General features: G+C 40.5%; 2 protein-coding genes across 3 annotated transcripts in view; one reads left to right on the top strand and one right to left on the bottom strand.

The window, feature by feature from the left end:
• The window catches only part of Hat1 (histone acetyltransferase 1), a 49,421-nt gene extending 26,676 nt beyond the window's left edge, over nt 1-22,745 (bottom strand). Inside the window, exons 1-5 of one of the 2 annotated variants that reach the window (XM_013030697.1) lie at nt 22,671-22,739; nt 21,789-21,887; nt 19,941-20,045; nt 10,909-10,984; nt 9,176-9,296 (exon numbers count right to left, since the gene is read on the bottom strand). In XM_013030697.1, coding sequence (XP_012886151.1) covers nt 9,176-9,296; nt 10,909-10,984; nt 19,941-20,034 — 291 coding nt within the window. In that variant the 5' untranslated portion in view covers nt 20,035-20,045; nt 21,789-21,887; nt 22,671-22,739. Of the gene's footprint in view, nt 1-9,175; nt 9,297-10,908; nt 10,985-19,940; nt 20,046-21,788; nt 21,888-22,670 lie in introns of both variants that reach the window. The other variant, XM_013030689.1, reaches the window with a different exon arrangement.
• A 140-nt stretch (nt 22,746-22,885) lies between these two features.
• Nucleotides 22,886-24,011, top strand: part of Slc25a12 (solute carrier family 25 (aspartate/glutamate carrier), member 12) — a 108,212-nt gene continuing 107,086 nt past the window's right edge. The window contains exon 1 of the mRNA XM_013030518.1: nt 22,886-22,967. The gene's annotated coding sequence lies outside the window, so the exon portion shown is untranslated. The remainder of the gene's footprint in view (nt 22,968-24,011) is intronic.

Here is a 24,011-nt window from a genome sequence, read left to right as displayed (position 1 = left end):
TCCTGCCCGGGCTGGCTTTGAACTGCGATCCTCAGATCTTAGCCTCCCGAGTAACTAGGATTACAGGTGTGAGCCACCATTACAGGCGTGAGCCACCAGCGCCCGGCAACATAATTACTTTTTTTTTTTTTGTCGGTCATGGGGCTTGAACTCTGGGCTTGGGCGCTTTCCCTCAGCTCTTCAGCTCAAGCCGAGCGCTCTACCACTTGAGCTACAGCGCCACTTCCTAGTCTGCTGTTCTTGATTGTCAATACCACTCACAAATGTTATGAAGATCCTCCACAGGTCTTCCTCAGATCTCTTATTTCTGACTTTGAACTTTTTTGTTGTTGTTGTTGGTTGTGGGGCCTGAACTCTGGGTCTGGGCACTGTCCCCCATCTCTTCAGCTGTAGACCAGTGCTCTACCACTTGAGCCTCAGCTCCACTTCCAGCTTTTTCTGCTTATGTGGTGCTGAAGAATCAAACCCAGGGCCTCATGCATGCAAGGCAAACACTACCAATGAGCCACCTTCCCAGCGCATGACTTTGAACTTTAAAAAGGCTCATAGTTACAAGTCTAATCTCTTTAGCACTAGCAAAGGTTATTATCCTCACACACCTTGGCTTTTTCTGCAGAAGCAGTTAATCTCTGAATTTTAGTGTCTTTCACAATTTGGATGAGACTTTTTCAAATCCTGGACACTCTTTGCTTTAACAGTTCTTTCTTCAATTTATCCTTTTTATCTCCCATTTCACCATAAGCAAACAAATTAGGTCATACCTTCAATACTTTGTCTAGTATTCTCCTGAGCTAAACATCTAAATTCAGTGCTTTAAAATTCTTCCTTCCAGGGCTAGGAAGGTAGCTCAATGGTAGAATGCTTGCTTGGCATGCATGAGGTTCTGGGTTCAATTCCTCAGCACCACATAAGCAGAAAAAGCCAGAAGTTGTGCTGTGGCTCAAGTGGTAGAGCACTAGCCTTGAGCTGAAGAGCTGAGGGACAGTGCCCAGGCCCAGAGTTCAGGCCCACAACCGACAAAAAGAAAAGAAAAAGAAAAAAGTTCTTCCTTCCACATTATTGCAAGACACAATTCAACTAGGTTTTCTGTTGATATATATAAGGCTCCCCTTTTCTCCAGTTCCAAAAAACATGTTCCTTACTTTCTTCTGAGCCACAACAGAAGTATCTTTAAAGTTCCTATTTTTAAAAGCCTGGAGCCCGTGGCTCATTAGTATAATCCTAGTTACTCAGAAGGCTGGGATCTGAGGATCTCAGCTCAAAGCCAACCCAAGCAGAAAAGTCTGAGATTCCTGCATAAAAAGCAGGACTGGAAGTATAGCTCAAGTGGTGGCGTGCCAGCTCTAATCAAAAACGGTGACTGAGAATGTGAGGCCTTGAGTTCAAGCATCAGTATTGACACACACAAAATTTAACTGCTGCAATTATTTAAATTAATTGTTATTTTCTTGGGTCCGGTCGTGGGGCCTGAACTCTGGGCCTGGGCACTGTCCCTCAGCTCTTCAGCTCAAGGCTAGTGCTCTACCAGTTGAGCCATGGTGCCACTTCCGGCTTTTTTTTCTGCTTATGTGGTGCTGAGAAATCGAACCCAGAGCCTCATGCATGCAAGGCAAGCGCTCTACCACTGAGCCACCTTCCCAGCCCAATTCATTGTTATTTTAAAACCTGAAAGTTTCAAAGTACCTTAGGACTGTTCAACTGGGTACAGCATTGTCAAACATTTGAAAGAACCAAATTTAAGTAAAAACTTCTTATAGAGTAACAGATGAAATGGCACTCTAAATAATTGTATTTTTTATTAAAGTACATTTAGTATTCTAAAAAGATATGAAAAACTGAAATAAAGTTTCTGTTTTCATCAAAATTATGTTTATTATATAAATATTCTATAATAGAGAGGGTGGGGCAAAATGGCAGATCAGGAACACCCATGGTTTCTACTCTATAAATGGAAAGAATATGGTAACACAGGTGAGACTAGATTCTGAAGAGACAAAACAAGAACCAAAAACTATGAAAGAAGTGGTGAGGAGGTAAGAAACTGCTGAGAAACAAATCTAGAAGAACAGCAAGGAGTTCAGACTTGGTCCCTGTCTCCCTGACTGAGGGAGGAAAAACTGAAGACTGTTAATTCTATCTTGCTGCAGGAAAAGCCCACACCAGAGCAAGCCTTCACTCTAGTACAGAGATTTTTGAGGCAGCAACTACTTTGGTGTGGGAGGCTAGAGGTGGTGAAGTCAGTCCTAAGAGGTGAAGACAGAGAGGCTGGGAATATGGCTTAGGGGTAGAGTGCTTGCCTCGCATGCATGAAGCCCTGGGTTTGATTCCTCAGTACCACATAAACAGAAAAGGCTGGAAGTGGTGCTGTGGTTCAAGTGGTAGAGTGCTAGCCTTCAGCAAGAGCAGCTTAGGGACGGTGCACAGGCCTGAATTCAAGCCCCAGGACTGGCCAAAAAAAAGTAAAAAGAAAAAAAGGTGAAGACAGGGAAGAGTTTATGTGTGACAGGGCCCTCTACAGAGAAGCTACATTGTCAGCTTAGATGCCAGGGGTGGCAGTTTTGATACCTGACAATGTCTAGTAATAGAAGGTTTTGATTCCCTGCCAAATCATACAGCAGAGAAGAGACATGGGTGTGGCAGCCCAAGTGTCAGAATGTATAGTTCAAAACCCCAGGGCAGAAGTGCCATTAGAGGCAGCTGGGACGGCTCTACCTTTCCCAGCTAGAAGAGAATCCCTTTGACTCCACCTTTCCCAGTCAGAAGAGAATCCCTTCTCCTGAGACCAGAGAGGAAATGGAGATTAGAGCCTGAGTTTACAACATGTTCACTGTTCAGGGACTGCTCCCTAACTCCAGGTGCTGACGATTGAGTGGGAGAAAGCCCTCCCATTGAGACAGACCTCAACTACATGATTTCCAATCTCTGCACACTACAGTCTGTCTGTCTACAGAAAAAGCAGACACACAACATACCCAACAACTGAAAACTCATATTTTATTTTATTTAAGCCTGTTTTGTTGTGGTTTTGGTTTGTTTTGTAAATATAGGCCATTTAACTTTTTAGTTTTTACCTTTTAGGATAGATTCTGCTTTTTCTTTCTTTCCTTTTCTCTGAAATCATCATGGCCAAATGACAACACCTAATTTCAGTTTTAAGTTTTTTTTTTTTTTTTTTGTGCCGGCCCTTTTGTGTTCAGGGGATAGTACTCTAATACTTGAGCCATAGTTCCATTTATGGCCTTTTTGGTGTTTACCTGGCAATTATGAGTCTCATGGACTTTCCTGCCAGTGCTGAGTTTAAACCAGGATTCTCAGATCTCAGCTTCCTGAGCAGCTAGAATTACACGTGTGAGCCACTGGCACCTGTCTTAAATTTTAAATCTTATTTTCATCCCCTTTCATATCCCTGACCCATTTATGCTTTCCTTCCATCTATAAGCAAAACTCCTCGATTGTATTTTCTTTTATCCCTGTTTCCCTATCCCTAATCTCTCATTACCTACCCCCATCTTGTACAAAAATCAACTACAAATGGATCAAACAACTCAGAGTAAGACCTGAAACATTGAGAAATCTCTGGAAGTTATTATAGGTACAGTTAATTATTTTCTAAATAGGACCCCAATTACCAGAAAGCAGGAACAAGAACTGACAAATAGAATTACATCAAATTCAAATTAAAAATGTTTCTACAGTATAAAAAAAAATGTTTCTACAGTATAAGAAACAATTACCAGAACCAAAAGACAACCCATAGATGGGAGAAAATCTTCAACAGCTATTCAACAGCTAAAGTATTAATATCCAAATACACAAAGAGCTAAAAACCGTCTAATAGAAAAAGAACAGTGCCCAAGCCCAGAGTTCAAGCTCCACAACTGACAAAAAAAGAGAACAATCTAACCAATAAATAAGCAAACTGAGCAACCACCTGTCAAAACAAGAAATTATTCAAGATGTATTGTACTCATAAACTGACATGTTGAAATAATCCCTCTATATAACTTCTTAAAGATATATTGTTTTTAATTAGGAAAAAAATCTCATGACTAATGCATGAAGAAATGTTCCAACATCCTTAGCTATAATAGAAATGCAAGTTAAAACTATAGTAAGGTCCCATCTTATGCCAGTGAGAAGGGCAATCACCAAAAAAATAATAAATACTGGTGAGAAAAAGGAACCCTCACATCTAGTGTAACCACTACATTACATTTTGACCATATCATTATTAAACATATATTCAAAGGAGAGAGCTGAGTGCCGGTTGTTTACACTTGTAATCCTAGCTACTCAGGAGACTGAAATCTGAGAATCACAGTTTAAGAAAGTCCATGAGACTGGTTTCCTATAAACTACCGAAGAGCCAGAAGTGAAGCTGTAGCTCAAGTAGTAGAGCACTAGACTTGAGCAAAAGAAGCTCAGGGATAGCTCAGGTCTTGAGTTCTAGCCCCAGGGCAGACAGAAAAAAACAAAGGAAAGTAATTAATATACAAAAAAATTCAAGAATTTACCTGCAGCCAGGTGCCTGTGGCTCATACCTATTAATATTTAGGAGGCTAAGATCTGAGGGTCATGGTTTGAAGTCAACCCAGGTACACAAATCCAAGATTTACCTCCAATTAACCAGCAAAAAATTAAAACTAGAGGCATGGCAAGAATGAAAAAACCTGAGTGAGAGCATGAGGCCCTGAGTTCAAGCCCCAGTACTGGTGGCCCCAAACAAACACATGTGCACACACACAAATAAGAAATGTCCTCTTTACCTGCTTATGTAACTGTAACCCCTCAGTATATCACCTTCATAATATCAATAAAAAAAAAAAGCAAGGTTTCATGTTAGCATTTAGACGTATAGCCAATAAAACACCCAACTGCTTGATAAACTAGCATGTCAGCAACATGGGTGGGGGCCGGGGGGGGCTTGAACTCTGGGCCTGGGCACTGTCCCTCAGCTCTTCAGTTAGCACTCTACCACTTCAGCCACAGCGCCACTTCAGGCTTTTTTCTTTTTGCTTATGTGGTGCTGAGGAATCAAACCCAGGGCCCCATGCATGTAAGGTAAGCGCTCTACCACTGAGCCACCTTCCCAGCCCCTGCCCCTCAGCTCTTCTGCTCAAGGCTAGAGCTCTAACACTTGACACAGTGCCACTTCCGGTTTTCTGGTGGTTAATTGGAGAAAAGAGTCTCACAGACTTTCCTTCCTAGGCTGGCTTTGAACAGTGATCCTTAGATCTCAGCCTCCTGAGTAGCTAGGATTACAGGTGTGAGCCAGCAGCCCCCGGCTCAAAGTAGGCTTTTTGAAAAACTTAGAAAATAGAACCTGTTATAAGTATTGCCTATTTATAGTTATCTAATGCACATTAGAATAATACCTTGCAAAAAAACTTGACTCTAATGCCAGCATAAAAGGTGACTATAACTCTTGAAAGCATCATCTCTCATAAATGTCAACATTGCCAGTTTTTGCTATTTTTCCTTAGCCCTGTAATAGATCACTTTGTTTGGACCACTGAAGCAATTTGTCTTGAAGGTCCATAAGGTATGAACTCATTGGTGCCCAAGCTCTGCAATCACATTTACACAGCAAGATGTCCATCCCTGGTGGCAGAGGAGCCTGACACAGGTAGAGGCTGCACATCTCACAAGTTGTGTGAGCAAACACTCACTGAGGCATGGCAGTGGAATTTTATTCTCCTCTTTTAGCTTCTGTTCATGTGTTTGCTAAACATGTATAGTTGAATCTATATAAGCTAAGTTCAACTCTTTAGCATCTGAAACTCTATTTTCACACTCTTGTATTTTTTGTTGAAATAGTCACTAACCAAAAAAAAAGAAAAATATCTGCATACTCATGTCAACTGCAGCACTGTTTACAACAGGTAAACAATGGAATCAGAAAAGGTTTTAAAACAACAAATGAATGGATAAAGAAGATATGGTGTGTGTATTCATACATACATACATATATATGTAATGGAAAATTACAGACTTAAAGAAAAATGAAATCATGTCATTTGCGGGAAATGGATGTGTTGGGGAGCATTATGTTGAGTAAGATGAGCTAAGCTCAAAAAGCTAATACTGTATTCTCACTCTTAAATGTTAAAGGTAAAAGATACATATACTCATGGACATAGATCTCTCTCACACACACACACACATGAACATACACACACTTATATACAAACACACACAAAAAATATAATTCTAAGTATAGGTCTGTGGGAGGCTGAAGAGAAGAAAGAAGTGATAAAGAAAGATGAAGGAAAAATAACTTTGAAATATGGTATAAATGTATAAATATGAATAAGGAACCTCAATGAGGAATAGTGTTTTGCGAGGGCAGGGGAAGGGAAACCAATAGAATGGATTATTCTGAACAAAATGTAATATATGCAAATGTGAAATGTCTGTAAAATTAATATATAAAAGAAAAAATGAATGACAGGAAAATAAAATAGTCTCAGATGGGATAGTAGGTACCAACAGAAGAGAAAAGGACTAAAAAAGAGAATAAACAGGAATGGATATAGTCTATGTAGTTTATTTGCAAGTTTGAAAACCAAACAACTAAACCTAGTAACACTATTTAAGGGGAGGAAAAGGAGAACAATGGTGGGGTGGGAGCATGGAAGGGTTTGGTCAGGATACACTGATTTCATGTGTGGAAATGTCACGATGAACTCTTTGTACAACTTATGCCATATGCTAATAACAAAAAGAAAACAAACATCAAAAAGAATATAAGGTTTCAGGCTGGAAATGTGGCTTAGTGGTAGAGTGCTTGCCTAGCACATAAACAGAAAAGGCTGGAAGTAGTGCTATACCTCAAGTAGTAGAGTGCTCGCCTTGAGCAAAAGAAGCTCAGGGACAGTGCCCAAGCCCTAAGTTCAAGCCCCAGGACTGGCCAAAGAAAAAAAAAAAAAGAATATGTTTCTTTCCCACATTCCTAACTGCAATTCCAAGTTCTAATCTGCCTTGTCTTTAATGCTTACATTTCTATCAAGTCTATTCAAGGCAACACATTTTTCTATCACTCACCTGAAAATTCTGTGTACATTACACATTTCCAGAGTTATTTCTAGATTTTTAGTTATGTGTGACAAGTAGCACCCTTACTACCTAATATGAAAATCTGTACTTTTCCTCTGACTACTGTAACAAATTACCCCAAACTTGGTGACTTAAAGACATTTATTCTCTCTCAATTTGGAGGCATTCTATCATGACAATTTTTCTTTCTTTTTGTCTGAAGTGCTAGACATTTGAACTCAGGGCCTCATGCTTGGTAGGCAGGCAATCCTACCACTTGAACCAAACATGCAGACCTTGTCAGCAAAGTCTAAAGTCAGGACCGCTGGGTCATATATAATTAGGGATCTACTTCTCTTTGGAGGCTCTAGATTTTTTTTGGGGGGGTCCGGTCGTGGGGCCTGAACTCTGGGCCTGGGCGCTGTCCCTCAGCTCTTCAGCTCAGGGCTAGCGCTCTACCACTTGAGCCACAGTGCCACTTCCGGCTTTTTTTTCTTTTTGCTTATGTGGTGCTGGAGAATTGAACCCAGGGCCTCAGGCATGCAAGGCAAGCGCTCTACCACTGAGCCACCTTCCCAGCCCTAGATTATTTTCTTAACTGCAAAAAGCCTTTCAGTTGTTTTTTGGGAGTTTTTTGGGGGGAGAAGGTAAGACAAGGTTGTTATATAGACCACTCTCGTCTTGGATTCTCAATACTATGTTCACCCTGCCAAGTACTGGAATTACAGTACACCTGTACCCTTGGTTATTTCTTTCAGCTTCTAATGGCTAGGCATTATTTGGCTTGTGGCCACATCACTTTACCACTATGGTCACACTGCATTCTCCTTTTCTGTCATCATATTTCCTTCTACCTCTTTTTCATAAAGATACATTTAGGGCCTACCAGATATTCTAAAATAGTCTTAATCATATCTACTGTGGTTTTTTTTTTTTTTTGCTATGAAGTAGTACTAATGTAGGTTCCAGAGACTAAGAGATATGCTTTCAGAGGCCATTAAGCTACCACAGATACGTGTGTGTGCGTGCGTATGTGCATGCGTGTGTATGTGTGTGTGTGTGTGTTTTGGTCCTGGAGCTTGAACTCAGAGCATGGGTTCTGTTCCTGAGCTTTATTCACTCAAAGCTAGTGTTTTACCATTTGAGCCAAAACTTCACTTCCAGCTTTTCTCTTTTTTTTTTGGTGGTTAATTAGAGATGGAAGTCTCATGGACTTTCCTACCCCAACTGGCTTTGAACTGTGAGTCTTAGATCTCAGCTTCCTGAGTAGCTAGCATGACAGGTATGAGCCTCCAACACCTGGCTGCACACTTTTTTGTTGGTGGTGGTGGTTGTGGGGCTTGAACTCTGGGCCTGGGCGCTGTCCGTCAGCTGTTCAGCTCAAGGCCAGGGCTCTACCACTTGAGCCACAGCGCCATTTCCAGCTTTTTCTGTTTATGTGGTGCTGAGGAATCAAACCCAGGGCCTCATGCATGCAAGGCAAGCACTCTACCACTGAGCCACCTTCCAAAGCCCTACTTTTTTTTTAATGTCTCATCATTTGCCTCCTTTAGAAACACTTTTCAAATGGTTTTATAATAATCTTAATTACCAATTTTCATAAAGAAGTATGTTAGAAAAATTTTATGGAATTAGAAATGCAGCAAAATAAATCTAAAGAATCTATATAAAATGGCATGAAATTATGTGCCTATCATCCTACCACTTAGGAAGAGAGATAGGAGGAACCAGAGTTTATGGTCAGATTGGGGCTACATAGCAAGATATGGTCTCAGAAAAAAGACAGAAAAGAAAAATTAAGTGTCAAATTTAGGTATTTCCCTCTGTCGTTCTAGGGAAGAATTTCCCTGTCCACTACATTTATTTACAAAAGCTAGGAAATAAACCTCTCATCATAAAAATGAAGGTTTTATAGAAAAAGTCCACCCAGGAAATATATATGTTAAAGACCATATTCATTTTAGACAACCTACAGGATTAGACTATTTATACAGGGAGGTAAATATTTCCATAACTAAAAACTGAATATGTGATTTAAAAACTTTTGTATTAGCTTTTCCTTCCACAAACATTAAAACTTTAAAATGTCTCTTAAACTCAACTGGAAAACAGTTTAAAATAAATGTATTTCTGTTCTTACCTCCACACAATCAAAATTTTCATCAACTTTAGATGCATATTCAACACGGAACATTGTTGACAGGCTACCAGCAATATAGTATAACAAGATCTTGAGACCTTTGTAGCCAAAAGCAGTTTCACTGAAATGAAAAAACAAAAGTCACTAATAAAAAAGTATTACCCGCTGGGCTGTGGTGGCTTATACCTGTAATCCTAACTACTCAGGAGGCTGAAATCTGAGGATTGTGGTTCAAAGCCAGCCCGAGCAGGAAAGGCCATGAGACTGGCACTGTGGCTCAAGTGGTAGAGTGCTAGCCTTGAGCTGAAGACAGCTACCAGGCCCAGAATTCAAGCCCCACGACCGGGTGGGGGGGTGGGGGTGGGGGGAAAGTATTACCCATATTTACACACTGGGGAGCCTCATAGACAGTTTTAATTTAATTTTGTTTTGTGTGCCAGTCCTGGGGCCTAGACTTGGGGCCTCAAGGCTATCTTTGAGTTTTTTTGCTCAAGGCTAGTACTCTACCATTTGAGTCACAGCTCCACTTCCAGCTTTTTGGTAAGTTGTAAGAAATTGTCCTGTGTCAGTGGTTCATGCCTATATTGAGATTCAAAGCCAGCCCAGGCAGGAAAGTCCCTGAGATTTATCTCCAATTAATAACAACAACAAAAAGCTGGAAATAGAGCTGTGGCTCAAGTGGCAGAGCACAGGCCTTGAGCAAAAAAGATAATTAACAGTAGTCAGGCTGAGTTCAAGACCCACTCCCAACACAGGGGAAAAAAGGAAGGGAAATCCAGGTAATAGTATTTGTTGTGCTATCCTAATTTTCTATAATCAAAAATTTTTTTAATCAGAATAAAAAGAAAATACTATTTTAATAATACAATGAAGGTACAGGAAATCAAAGAAAGTGCTGAATACTAAGTAGGTATCTTTAGAGTTGTTTCTAAAAATATATTTTGAATTATTATTTAATTATAGAATAACAACTAGATTTTTCTAGCTGTAGGTGAGTATATGCTATAATAGAAGTAATTTAATTTGATAAGAAATGTACTCATTATCTTGCCCATGTAATTGTAACCCCTCTATACAGTATTTTCAAAATAAAAAAAAACCAGAAATAATTTAACAAAGAAGTAGAAAAAAAGTAAGACAAAAAGCAAGTATGGACTTTAAAACCAGGTTGTCTGAATTTTAATGCTAACCATTCATATGTCCTCTGGCAATTCCAGCAATGTACAATGTAGTAAATAATCCCACAGCTAACATGGCTATCAGAATTAAATGAAACAATGTGCTTATTGCTCTAAGATGCTGTCATCTATCTATTATATTCTAATATATTTTAAAATATATATTAGAATACATACATAAAAGATATACATAAAAATATATTAAAAATATATACAGAAAAAAGAACAGTAAAGAAAATAAAATGAGGGGCTGGGAAGGTGCTCAGTGGTAGAGTGCTTGCTTTGCATGCATGAGGCCCTGGGTTTGATTCCTCAGTACCACTTAAGCAGAAAAAAACAGAAAACCAGAAGTGGGCGCTATGGCTCAAGTGGTAGAGCACTAGCCTTGAGCTGTACAGCTGAGGGACAGCGCCCAGGCCTAGGGTTCAAGCTCCACAACCGACAAAAAAAAAAAAAAAGAAAGAAAGAAAGAAAATGATTTCCGAATCTTAAAGAAGAATGGGAATTTTTCTTATTGCTATACTCATTTGTCAAGTATTTTACTAAGTTACTTACTCATCCCCAAAGAGTTGATGGGTATACTCAGGAAAGAAAGTTCTAATGTCATTCTCAAGATCTTCAGGAAAACGAACTGTTTAAAAGAATTAAAAATACAGCAATATGAGATAAGCATTTCTACATTAAGAATTTTACTATAGAATACAGCAAACATTTTTCCTACTTAAAAATATCACTTCTCCATTACATGATTTATACTAGATTCTCATGAGATTAGAAAACAATGAAAATTATTAACTTTGAAAATTTCAACATCAACATCTTATAATTCTAGAATTATAAGTCTAGGAATGATACAAACACTTTTATTTCGTTTTTATTGTTCTGTATGTTTAAATGCAATTCAGAGTAAGAAGAAACATAAAAATCTATGACATCTGGAGGGAATAAAACTATGAATCATATGAAGTCAGAATGTTAAAAGAAATATTCTGAGAACAGATATATCCTGAATTTGATGAACTCACTATCATTCACTATAATGAAGTAACTAGCATTACTTTCTTCTTTTTTCTTTTTTTGTAGAATTGGGGTTTGAACTCAAGGTCTTGTACTCTGGTAGGCACTCTATCACTTGAGCTATACTCACAATCTTTTTGCTCTAGTCATTTTCCAGCTAGGGTCTCACTAACTTTTTGCCTGCATTGCCCTTGAACTGTGATCCTCTCAAGGATCTGCCTTGAATTTGTCTCCCAAATACCTAGAATTACAGACATGTTCTACTATTACCAACACACATTATTTTGTTTTTTGACTGCTAGATGTCACTAATGCTGTTGCTTTGCCACCCATTCACAGCTCCACTGGAAACAACATTGTATGGGGCTAGGGATATAATTCAGTATAGAGTGCTTGCCTAGTACAAGTAGTCCCTAAGTTCAAACACAACAATGTAAACAAATAAATTTAAAATGCTACAATGATGTCAGGTGCTGGTGGCTCATACCTGTAATCCTAGCTACTCAGAAGGATGTAAAAGCTAGAAGTGAAACTGTAGCTCAAGTGATGGAGTGCTAGCCGTGAGCAAAAAGAGTTCAAGCCCCATAACTGGCACACACAAAAAAAGCTACAATGACATCCTTTTATACATTTTGCTGTATTTGTATACTTGGTAATAGAAAAACCAGCTTACTGAAATATTTTTCAAAAAGAATAAGCGAGCTGGGCACTGTTGGCTCACACCTAGCTCATACTCCTAACTACTTAGGAGGCTAAGATCTGAGTACTGTAGTTCAAAGCCAACCTGGGCAGGAAAATCCATGAGACTCTGTCTCTAATAAACTACAAAAAAAAATAAGAAGAAGAAGAAAAAGGAGGAGGATGAGAAGGAAGAAGAAGGAGGAGGAGGAGGAAAGAAAGAAGAAATAAAGAAAGAAAGAAGAAAGAAAGCCAGAAGGGAACTGTGGCTTAAGTGGTAAAGTGCTAACCTTGAGCAAAAGCAGCTCAGGAACAGTGCCCAGACCTTGAGTTCAAGCACACACACACAAGAGTATATAAGTGTTTTTAAATATTTCCGACAGCAGCTATAACAACAGGTTTGTAACCTAAAGGCCTGTGAACAATATATTCTCAATTTTGATTTCTACAAATATAAGATAGAGATGGGTATTTTTTGTTATTTTTATTTGTATTTATGAGAACTGATATTACCATTTTCCTGATATAATTTAACTTATGATAAACAAAAACTTTTATCAAAAAAGCTCATAATCATGGCTGGAGCTAATACATAACTCAAATAGTGATTTTCTAACATTATTTTTGAAAACATGGTTATGAAAGTTAAGGCAAAACTACAGTTATAAAAGTAAAAAGAAGACTGAAACTGTTCCAGCCTACAGGAGATGATAAAGGAGATAACCATAAACAACTGCAACCATGATTTTAATTTAGGGACTGCCAAGAGCTGGAGGGTAAGGTAAATGAAAATTTACTACTTATCTAGTACTGTTTTAGAAATAGTAGTGTTGAGGACTGGGAAGGTGGCTCAGTGGTAGAGTGCTTGCCTTGCATGCATGAGGCCCTGATTCCTCAGCACCACATAAGCAGAAAAAGCCAGAAGTGGTACTGTGACTCAAGTGGTAGAGCACTAGCCTTGAGCTGAAGAGCTGAGGGACAGTGCCCAGGCCCAGAGTTCAGGCTCAACGCCCTACCAAAAAAAAAAAACAACACAAAAAAAAACGAGTAGTGTTGGTAGCACACTATAAAAGCTATTAGCTACCTAATTATAGACTTGAAAACTGATAAAAATGAGCTGTATGCCAGTGGTTCATGCCTGAATCCTAGCTACTCAAGATACTGAGCTCTGAATACCACCATTCGAAGTCAACCTGGACAGAAAAGTCCCTGAGACTCTTATCTTCAACTAACCAAAATTCTGGAAGTAGAACTGTGGCTCAAGTGGTAGAATGCTAGCCTTGAGCAAAAGAGCTAAGGAACAGTGCCCAAATCATGAGTTCAAGGTTCAGTGCCAGCACATACACATACAAAAAAGTAAAATTAAAAAAAGATTTACTCTTCCTACAATAAACTACTTCACAGCATCCATTCCCTATGCAAAAGGGTACCTTTCGGGGCTGGGAAGGTGGCTCAGTGGTAGTGTGCTTGACTAGCATACATGAGGCCCTGGGTTCAATTCCTCAGTACCACATAAGCAGAAAAAAGCTGGACGTGGTGCTGTGGCTCAAGTGGTAGAGCCCAGAGTTCACACCCCATGACCAAACAAAAAAGAAAAGAAAAAAAAAAGGGTACCTGTCAACCCCCCACATGGAATGCGAAAAATCTGCTACAAGTGAAGCAATAAACCTTAATTGCATTATTGGTATGTGATCAAAAGTTAAATTACTCCATTTTTAGCACTTTACCTGTCACATAAATTTCAATAAATGTTTGGTCAAAGAGGGTACAGATAAGGAAGAATGAAGTGTAAGAGAAATATCAAAGACTGGTTTGAGGAAACAAAGGTATCTGCTACTGACTGGAAAAGTTAGAATGGCCAGACATGTAATATTTGTTCATATATATGAATTTAAGGTGCACAAACTGGGTTTTGATATAGGAAAATGTATACATACTTGGAAGTTTTTCCTAAAATTTCCCTGCACATCACAAATAAATATAAACAATAAAACCAAGTGTGTTGGCACATGCCTGTGAGCCCATCTACTCAGGAGGCAGAGACAAGAGGATAACAAGTTCCAGACCAGCATATGGGTTAGCGAGACTTGATTTCAAAAACAAATATATAAATAAACATTACAGGGCATGCCTCAAGTGGTAGAGAGATTATTGTCAGGTGCAAAACCCTGCACTCAATCCCTAGTAGGCAAGGAAGAAGATGAAGAGATCACAATTATAATAGCTACAAAATAGATAAATGCTTAGGAATAAACTTAATAATTATCTATGAATAGTTTATAATTCTATAAACATTAAAAAGGCCTGAAAAAACATTCTTACTACTAAAAACTGTAAGGATTCTGCACAGCTTAAGCTGAAAATATAACAGAATCTCAATTTAAGAAAATAAACAAAAATTCTCTTGGGAACCTAATAAAAAGGTTCATATGGAAAAATGATAGATAAAAGAAAACTCTTAAAATAAGAGTTGTGGGGCTGGGAAGGTGGCTCAGTGGTAGAGTGCTTACCTCACATGCATGTGGGACTGGGTTCAATTCCTCAGCACCACATATATAGAAAAAGCCAGAAGTGGTGCTGTGGCTCAAGTGGTAGAGCACTAGCCTTGAGCTGAAGAGTTGAGGGACAGTGCCCAGGCCCAGAGTTCAAACCTCACGACCAACAAATAAATAAATAAATAAATAAGAGTTGCAAGGAATATGGAAGACCCACTGGGCACTATTGACTTGTACACTTTTTTTTTTTTGGTCAGTCATGGGGCTTAAACTCTGGGCCTGGGCACTGTCTCTCAGCTGTTCAGCTCAAGGCGAATGCTCTACCACTTGAGCCACAGCACCACTTCTAGTTTTTTGGTGGTTAATTGGAGATAAGTCTCATGGACTTTCTCCTGCCCAGGCTGGCTTTGAACCAGGATCCTCAGATCTCAGCTTCCTGAGTAGCTAGGATTATAGGTATGAGCCACCGGCACCAGGCTGACTTGAATACTTTTAAATGATAAAGATTTAAAAGCTGGGAGCAGAGGTGCCCACCTATAGTCTCAGCTATTTGGGAGGCTGAGGGAGAAAGATCACACATACATCAGGAGTTTGAGCCTGTTTAAACAGTGAGACCCCCCCATCTCAAAAAACATCTCAAAGTGATAAATTCAATAAAATTTAGGGGTTTTTAAACCACAATTTTAAAGTTTCCTTTAAAAAAAGGAAACATCTTGATCTCATTAATGATTATATAAAATACAAATCAAAATAAGAAAACTTTTTCATTCACGAAGAGGGACAGGGGTTTTGTGTTCTGCTTTAAAATATGCAGTACTGACAAGGAAATAGGTAAATACTGGCAAAAGTATGAATATTATTTTGGAAGGCAATTTGACAAAAGGGACGTAAGTACAATATGTTCATTTATTTTCATCTAGCACAATGATTCTCAGAATGGGGAAACTAAGGTTAGATTCATTATCTCAATGTTTGACAATATCTGGTGATACGTTTAGTAGTTAAAATTGGAGAAGTATTACTGGCATCCAGTGTATAAAGACTAGGAGGAACATGATGGTAAAGGTAATACAATGTATTAGACGGCCCATTAAAAAACAGTCAATAGCCAGGCGCAGGTGGCTCATACCTATAATCCTAGCTATTCAAGAAGCTGAGATTTGAGGATCTGGTTCAAAGCCAGCATGGGCAGGAAAGTCAGTAAGACTCTTATCTCCAATAAACCACTAAGAAAACCAAAAGTAGCACTATGGCTCAAGTGGTACAGTACTAACCTTGAGCTGAAGACCTGAAGGACAGCACTCAGGCCCAGAGTTCAAGGCCCACAATCAAAAAAACAAAAACAAAACCAGTCAATAAGCCTGGTGCTGGTGGCTCATGCCTGTAATCCTAGCTACTCAGGAGGCTGAGATCTGAAGATCACGGTTCAAAGCCAGCCTGGGCAGGAATGTCCCTGAGATTCTAATCTCCAATTAACCACCAGAAAACTGGAAGTGAAACTGTGGGTCAAATGGTAGAGAACTCCCCTTGAACTGAAGAGCTCAGGGACAGCACCCAGGCCCAGCATTCAAGCCCACAACCAACCAAAAACAAAACAAAACAGTCAATAGTGGTAAATTGGAGAAATTCACCCTAACATTTCAATTTGTAGTCAGATTACACATTCACACATATATGTTATAAAATTATTGTTTTAATATCTGCACCAGTCCTGGGGCTTGAACTCAGGGCTGAGGTGCTAATCCTTAGCTTCTTTTACTCAAGGCCAGCACTCTACCACTTGAGCCTCAGAGCCACTTCCAGCTTGTTCTGAGTAGTTTACTAGAGAAGAGTTTCACAAACTTTTCTGTCCAGAATGGCTTCAAATGGGAATCCTCAATCTCAGCCCCCTGAGTAGCTAGGATTACAGGCATGAGCCACCAGCACCCAGCTAAAAAGGCCTTTTTTTTGGTTGGTCATGGGGCTTGAACTTTGGACTTGGGCGCTGACCCTCAGCTCTTCAGCTCAAGGCTAGCACTCTACCAATTGTGCCACAGCGCCACTTCCAGCCTTTTCTGTTTATGTGGTGCTGAGGAATCAAACCCAGGGCCTCATCCATTCGAGGCAAGCACTCTACCTTCCCAGCCCTAAAAATGCTTTTTTTTCCCCCAGTCCTTGGGCTTGAACTCTGGGCCTGGGTGCTGTTCCTAAGCTTCTGAGCTACTGCTCTACCACTTGAGCCACACTGCTACTTTTGGCTTTTTTTTAGTAGTTTACTGGAGATGAGAGTCTCACAGAGATTTTTTTTAACACATAATTTGACATGAATCTGTATGTAGTCACAGAAAACTGTATCTGAGGTCTTGTTAACCTACCTAAAAAAGCAGCTACACAACAGAATCCTTGTTTTAGAAAGGTTAATATATGGGGACTGGGACGGTGGCTCAGTGGTAGAGTGCTTGCCTCACATGTATGAGGCCCTGGGTTTGATTCCTCAGCACCACATAAGTAGAAAAAGCCAGAAGTGGCGCTGTGGCACAAGTGGTAGAGTGCTAGCCTTGAGCTGAAGAGCTGAGGAACAACACCCGGCACCAGTGGCTCACACCTGTAATCCTAGCCACTCAGGGGGCTGAGATCTCAGAATCGCGGTTCAAAGCCAGCCTGGGCAGAAAAGTTGAGACTCATCCCTAATAACTACTCAGAAAACCATGAGTGGTGCTGGGCTCAAGTGGTAGAGCACTCACCTTGAGCTGAAGAGCTGAGGGATAGTACCCAGACCCAGAGTTCAAGCCCCATGACCGACAAAAAAAAAGTTAACATGGGTGCTGGGAAGCTGGCTCAGTGGTAGAGCACTTGCCTTGCATGCCTGAGGCCCTGGGTTCGATTCCTCAGCACCACATAAAAAAAGAAAAAAGCCGGAAGTGGCACTATGGCTCAAGTGGTAGGACACTAGCCTTGAGCTGAAGAGCTGAGGGACAGTGCTCAGGCCCAGAGTTCAGGCCCCACAACCGGACCAAAAAAAAAAAAGTTAACATGCACACACAATCTAGATATTTGAAGTGAGGGTTTAGGAAACTGTTAGCTTCTTCATCAACTTCTTTCTATATGTTACATTTCAAAATTATTTTCAATAAAAATAACATTTACGGATTATTTTTTATAGTTTATGTGTATTTAACTTATCTAGTCTTTAAAACCATCATAAAGTGGGCTGGGAATGTGGGCTAGTGGTAGAGTGCTTGCCTAGCATGCATGAAGTCCTGGGTTCAATTCCTCAGTACCACATAAACAAAAAACTGTCAGTGGTGCTATACCTCAAGTGGTAGAGTGCTAGCCTTTAGCAAAAAGCTCAGGGACAAAGTACCATTAACAATATTTTACATTTGAGGAAACTAAAGTATGGAAAAGAACCATACTAACATAGTATGAATTAAGTTACAGCACAATATATTCTTAGTAATTTTGTCTATAATTTTTCATTCATCCACTCATTTATTTGCTGGTACTTGGGCCTTGAACTCTTGCTCAGTCTCTTCTGCTCATGGCTGGCACCATTTGAGCCCAACCTCCAGACATGCAATGTGTTTTTTTTTTTGGTCAGTCGTGGGGCCTGAACTCTGGGCCTGGGCACTGTCCCTCAGTTCTTCAGCTCAAGGATAGTGCTCTACCACTTGAGCCACAGCACCACTTCTGGCTTTTTCTGTTTATGTGGTGTTGAGGAATTGAACCCAAGGCCTCATGCATGCAAGACAAGCACTCTACCACTGAAGCACTCTACCACTGAGCCACTTTCCCAGCCCCCCCGCAATGTATTTTTTAAACATTTTTATCACATTGAAAAGCAACTTAATACCTCTTTGCAATTACTCTCCATTTCTACCTCCAGTCCTAGGTAAAACACTAATTTACTGTGTTTTTATAGATTTTCCCTCCTCAGTATTTCATGTAAGTATATTTGTGTAAAGGCTTTTTTTTGTTTATTTTGTTTTGTACAGGTCCTGGGGCTTGAAATCAGCGCCTGAACACTGTTCCTGGGCTTTAGGCTAAGGCCAGCACTCTTCCACTTGAGCTACAAGTCCACTTCCAGCTTTCTTTGGAGATAAGAGTCTTATGGACATTTCTGCCTGGGCTGGATTCCAACTGGAATCCTCAGATCTCAGCCTCCTGAGTAGCTAAGATTATAGGAATGAGACACCTGTGCCTAGCAGTATGGTGTTTCCATTTGGCTTCTCTCAATTAACATAATGTTCTTTTAGGTTTCTCCATGTATTCAAACTTCATCCTTTTTATCCTCCGTATTCTACTGTACAGATAGATTATATTTTATTCATTTTTTAGCATACATATATATATATATGGGGTGTTTTCATTTTTGGTGAATCTAAATAATGTTACACGGATATAAATGTAATTTCTCTTGTTCTTTATTTTGGGGGTGGGCCACTGGGATCTGAATTCAAGGATTCTCTCTAACTATGCAGGGCTTGAGTCATATCTCTAGTTCTTAATTTTCTTGTATAGATAGATATCTGGAAATAGAATTGCTGAGTCAGTTAATTTATTCTTAAATTTTCAACTGCCAAACTGTTTCCTAAATGATCTTTTATTATTTTACACCAGCAATGCACAAGTGATTTTTCTTCCACATCTTCACCAACACATTATCTCTTTCTTTATAGACAAAAAAGAGGCTGAGACTACATACACCTGACTTTTTGCCACAATGTCTTTCCCATGTTAAACCTTACTGGAGAAAGGAAGAAAACAAGCCAGATTTGATCTTCAATAGGCTAAGACTGTTTATTGTCAGTGAGGAGACCTTCCCATGGGTACGGAGGTTGTATGAGGGGCTGGATTTGGGGTCAGGCTTATATGAACCTTAACAAAGAAGCAGAAAATAAAAAATAGGCTCAAAATGGAATGCTCCACCTGGGTTGGGAGCTAAGGGTGGTATTCTAGACCAGGCCCAGAATAGAATGCTCAGCCTGGGGTGAGGGGGCTTTCAGCTAAGCCAAGATCAGAGTGACATGCCTACTGATAAGCATGTGAACATGAACCTGGTGTTTTGCTTGACCTAGGGGACTAAGGTGGGAGTCAATCGTTCATATTCCATCTTTAGATACATAAAAAGTTTGGACAGAGAAGGGAAAGGCAAGTCTTTCATATAAGGTCTTTGGATACATAAAAATATTGGGCTGAGAGGAGAGCAACACAGAGTTATAAGAACAAAGCAGATTCCCATCACCTACCATCTCATAAATACCTACCTACTCCGTAACATAAACCAAGACTGCACAAAATCTGAATGAGCTCAATGTTTCTACATAAAATTCTATGTCAAACTTTAAAAGATTAAATAGAAATATACAACCACATAGATAAATATACACCACAGTCACCTAGAAATTGTATACATACCTAATTTCAGTTCAATTGCTGTGTTGGTGTTACATTTGTATTCTGCCAATTTTTTTTCCACTGCACTCTTATATTCTACCAAAAATTTCTCCATAGCACCAAATCCTAAGAGAAAAGTTTTAAAGTTTGGTTTAAAGTGATTTAAATATATAACTAGAAGTAGGATAAAGATAGGATTTAAAATATCAACAAAGGGTGACACTCATCAAGACCCACTGTATTCATAAACTACAACTACTTAAATTTTAAGAAGTTTGAAAGTACAAGTCATTTTCCATATACTCCTCAATAAATAGTACATATGAACATTTCATTACAAAACAAAATAAGTGAAAAATGGTTTTTTGGCAGTAGTAGCATTTTGAACTCAGTTCTTAAAGGCTCTTCTGGTTGGGCCAAATACTTTCAAGTGCCTTTTGGTTTTGTTTGCTTTTCAGAGAGGGGCTCTGACTTTTGTCTTGGCCTTAGACTGCAAGTCTCTTACCTGTATCTCCAAAGTCCCACCATACTTGACCCTCAAAATAACATTCTGAAACCTAGATGCTGGTGACACACAGTTGTAATTCTAGCCACTCAGGAGTTCAAGATCTGAGGATTATAGTTTGAAGACAGCAGACCAGACGAATTTAGGACTCTTTATATCTATGTAACCAGCAAAAAGCCAGAAGTAGAGATCTGGCTAAGCGGTAAAGCACCAAGCCTTTAAAAGAAAAAGCTAAAGGATAGCACACTAGCCCTGAATTCAAGCCCCAGTACTGGTGCTTTTTAAGAACAAATCACAAGCTGGGTGCTGGTGGCTCACGCCTGTAATCCTAGCTACTCAGAAGGCTGAGATTTGAGGATCACAGTTCAAAGCCAGCCCAGGCAGGAAAGTCCACGAAACTCTTATCTCCAATAAACCACTCAAAAACCCGAAGTGGTGCTGTGGCTCAAGCGGTAGAGCACTCGCCTTGAGCTGAAGAGCGCAGGGACAGCCCCCAAACGCAGAGTTCAAGCCCCACGACTGACCAAAAAAAAAGAACAAATCACTTCTAGGATAGCCATGGTAGCATATGTCTTAGGGGTCTGAGGCAAGGGGATCTGGAGTTGGGGGCCAACCTGGGTTACATAGTTAAGCCTTGTTTCAGAACAAAAAGCCTGGTCATAAGGCACAGGTGGCTTATGCCTCTAATCCTAGCTATTAAGGAGGCTGAGATCTGAGAATCAAGGTTCGGAGCCAGCCCAGGCAGAAAAGTCCAAGATTCTATTTCCAATTAGCTAACAATAAAGGCAGGCAGGAGGTGTGGCTCAAGCAGTAGAGCACCAACCATGAGGAAAAAAGCAGAATGAAAGCATGAGACCCTGAGTTCAAGCTCTGTATGGCACGATAACAAAAACAAAACCCTGAGACTAAAGAATTTACTTTAAAAAATACATGTATGGGGGCTGGGAAGGTAGCTCAGTGGTAGAGTGCTTGCCTCGCATGAATAAGGCCCTGGGGTCAATTCCTCAGCACCACATAAGCAGAAAAAGCCAGAAGTGGCGCTGTGGCTCAAGTGATAGAGCACTAATCTTGAGCTGAAGAACTGAGGGGCAGTGCCCAGGCCCAGAGTTCAGGACCCACGACCAACAAAAAAAAAGTATGACTTAAGCAACACAATTTGTGTGAAACTGTATATTAACTTAACCTCAAGTCTATAAATAGGTACTGTATCAATTTTTCATTAAAAAAATTTTAGTTGAAAGGACCCAACCACTAAGTGGTGAGGTGGACATTTAAATGTTGATGTCATTTTTGATGAATTTTGATTTTTTAATGTAATTCTTAGAAACATGTACACCTTACACAGTACGTATACTCCTGCTCGCCTTTTACGGTAACACCAGTATCATACAGTCTCTATCTGTAAGAACAATTTTCATGCAGACCTCACTTTATACCTCGTTCAAGCTGCATTACCTATAAAACTGAAATGCTGAACTATCAGTGATACTACTGCTAGGGTACAGTGATTAAAACTGATTACTGCTCATCACTTCAAAAGATAGGTGGGAGGGGAGAGGGCATACTTAGAACCACAAAGAGTATCAATTCAAGTACAAAGAAAAAGCAGTTTTAAATTTTAAACATTGTAAACTGATGGGAATGAACTTAAAAATAGACAAAGTAGAACCCAAGATAACAGTACTTCAGTCATATTCGTTTGAATATGAAGGAAGGGGGCCACGTCTCTCCCCAAGGACAGCTAACTACGATTTTGGAATATTAAAGTAGAAGGGATAAGGAGGTGATTACAAAGTGGGTCAAGATGGAAGGGAATGCGCTAGCTCAAAGTTGGCTGTGGAGGAGACCTGCAAGAGGAGGATTTGAGTATGAAAATCAGCTGGCGGGAACACAACCAGATGTGGCAGCGCTAAAACACTCCTGCAAAAGGAACCGGAAAACTAGCAGGCCCCCAGACGTGTGGCACTGAAATGAAGTCCATAACGCTTTTCCCCACGTCTCGGGTCCTCGGCCCGGGCCAGGTTGTTCGCAGACGGCGCAAAAGCCCTGAGCGGTGGGGGCGGGGGCGCGGAGCGCGGCCGACCAGACGCTAGGCTCGGAGTTCTGAGCTTCCCGACCAAAGCCGCCCGTCTGGAACTCAGGCTAGGGACCGAAAGTTCCAAGCGGGTACTGTCACAGCCGTTCCAGCGTTCTTTTCCAGACCTGCCCGCTTCCTCTCCTCGGTAAACTTTTTCCCGGGAACTTACCCGCCATTTCCGAGCTGCGAGCGACCGCGGCTGAGGAAGGGCGAATCAACCCGCGCGCTCCCGGGCCGGAAATTACCTCACTATCTGACGTATTTTCCCCCGCCTTCCTCCTGGGGGATGTTGACCAATGAAAGGGAGAGTATTGGGGCTCGCGGTAGCGGAAGTGCCTCAAGAGGCGGGGCTAACAGGGAAGAGTGTTCCGAGGGTTGCCTAGCCACCACTGGGGCTGGCTGGTGGCTGCGTTGCTTTCCTGAAGTGGAGGATCCTAGAGGAGGGACAGGGACCCTCCATGTTGAGGTGCTCACTGATCTCGGGGAGTTTCTTTGGTCTTGACGTGACTGAGCAAACTCCTTAAGGCTATTTTCATATCTCCTCTTCAGAGATGTCCTGGAGACTGAAAACTTTCCCTTTGCCCTGAGCTATAGATACAAATGACCTAATCCAGCCTAGGTAAAAATGTGGGCATTTTTAGTTTGAGGAGAAAATTTCACTTCTTACTTTCCTTATTTGATCCTTCTTTTGCCGTTAAATACTTTTAACCTCGGCTTATCGGTGGATTTTTTCTTTGGTCTATTGGCTGGGTTTTTCGTTTTGTTTTGGTTTTGCGTTTTGGGTTGGTTGGGTAGTCTGGGCGCTAGAGCCATGCATGTCTAAGCAAGATCTATGACTGAGATATACGTCCAGTCATCACATTGGGTGATCTAGAAATACTCTGCTTTCTGTGCTTCAGGTTATTAGGCAACTATTTAACTCACCAAAATGGTTACCAAAAACACCTCCACGTGGCCTGATTTAGTTTTGCATGTTTGAAGTTATGGTTTGAACTCCACCCTAGTAGGATGCTACCTGATTTTGGTCAGATACCTTGGTATCATTTATTTCTACCAAAGGATAAGCTATGGGCTAGGAATGTGGCTTAGTGGTAGAGTACCTGCCTAGCACGCATGAAGCCCTTGGTTCAATTCCTCAGCACCACATAAACAGAAAAGGCTGGAAGTGGTACTGTGGCTCAAGTGGTAGAATGCTAGGCTTAAGAAGCAGCTCACTAAGCTGGGCACCGGTGGCTCAGGCCTATAATTCTAGTCACTCAGGAGGCTGAGATCTGAGGATGGTGGTTCAAAGCCAGCCCAGGCAGGAAAGTCCATGAGACTCATCTCCAATAAACCACCAGAAAACCAGAAGTGGCACTGTGACTCAACTGGTAGAGCTAGCCTTGAGCTGAATTGCTGAGGAATAGTGCCCTGGCCCAGAGTTGAAGCCCCACGATAGACACACACACACACAAATATTTCTAAGATGAGGACTGGTGGTTCACACCTGTAAAACTAGCTACTCAGGAGG

This window comes from Dipodomys ordii, unplaced genomic scaffold (assembly GCF_000151885.1).
Source record: "Dipodomys ordii isolate 6190 unplaced genomic scaffold, Dord_2.0 Scaffold5, whole genome shotgun sequence".
Lineage (NCBI taxonomy): Eukaryota > Metazoa > Chordata > Mammalia > Rodentia > Heteromyidae > Dipodomys > Dipodomys ordii.
The sequence above is the reverse complement of the archived record's forward strand: the minus strand, read 5'-3'. Positions and strand labels throughout refer to the sequence as shown.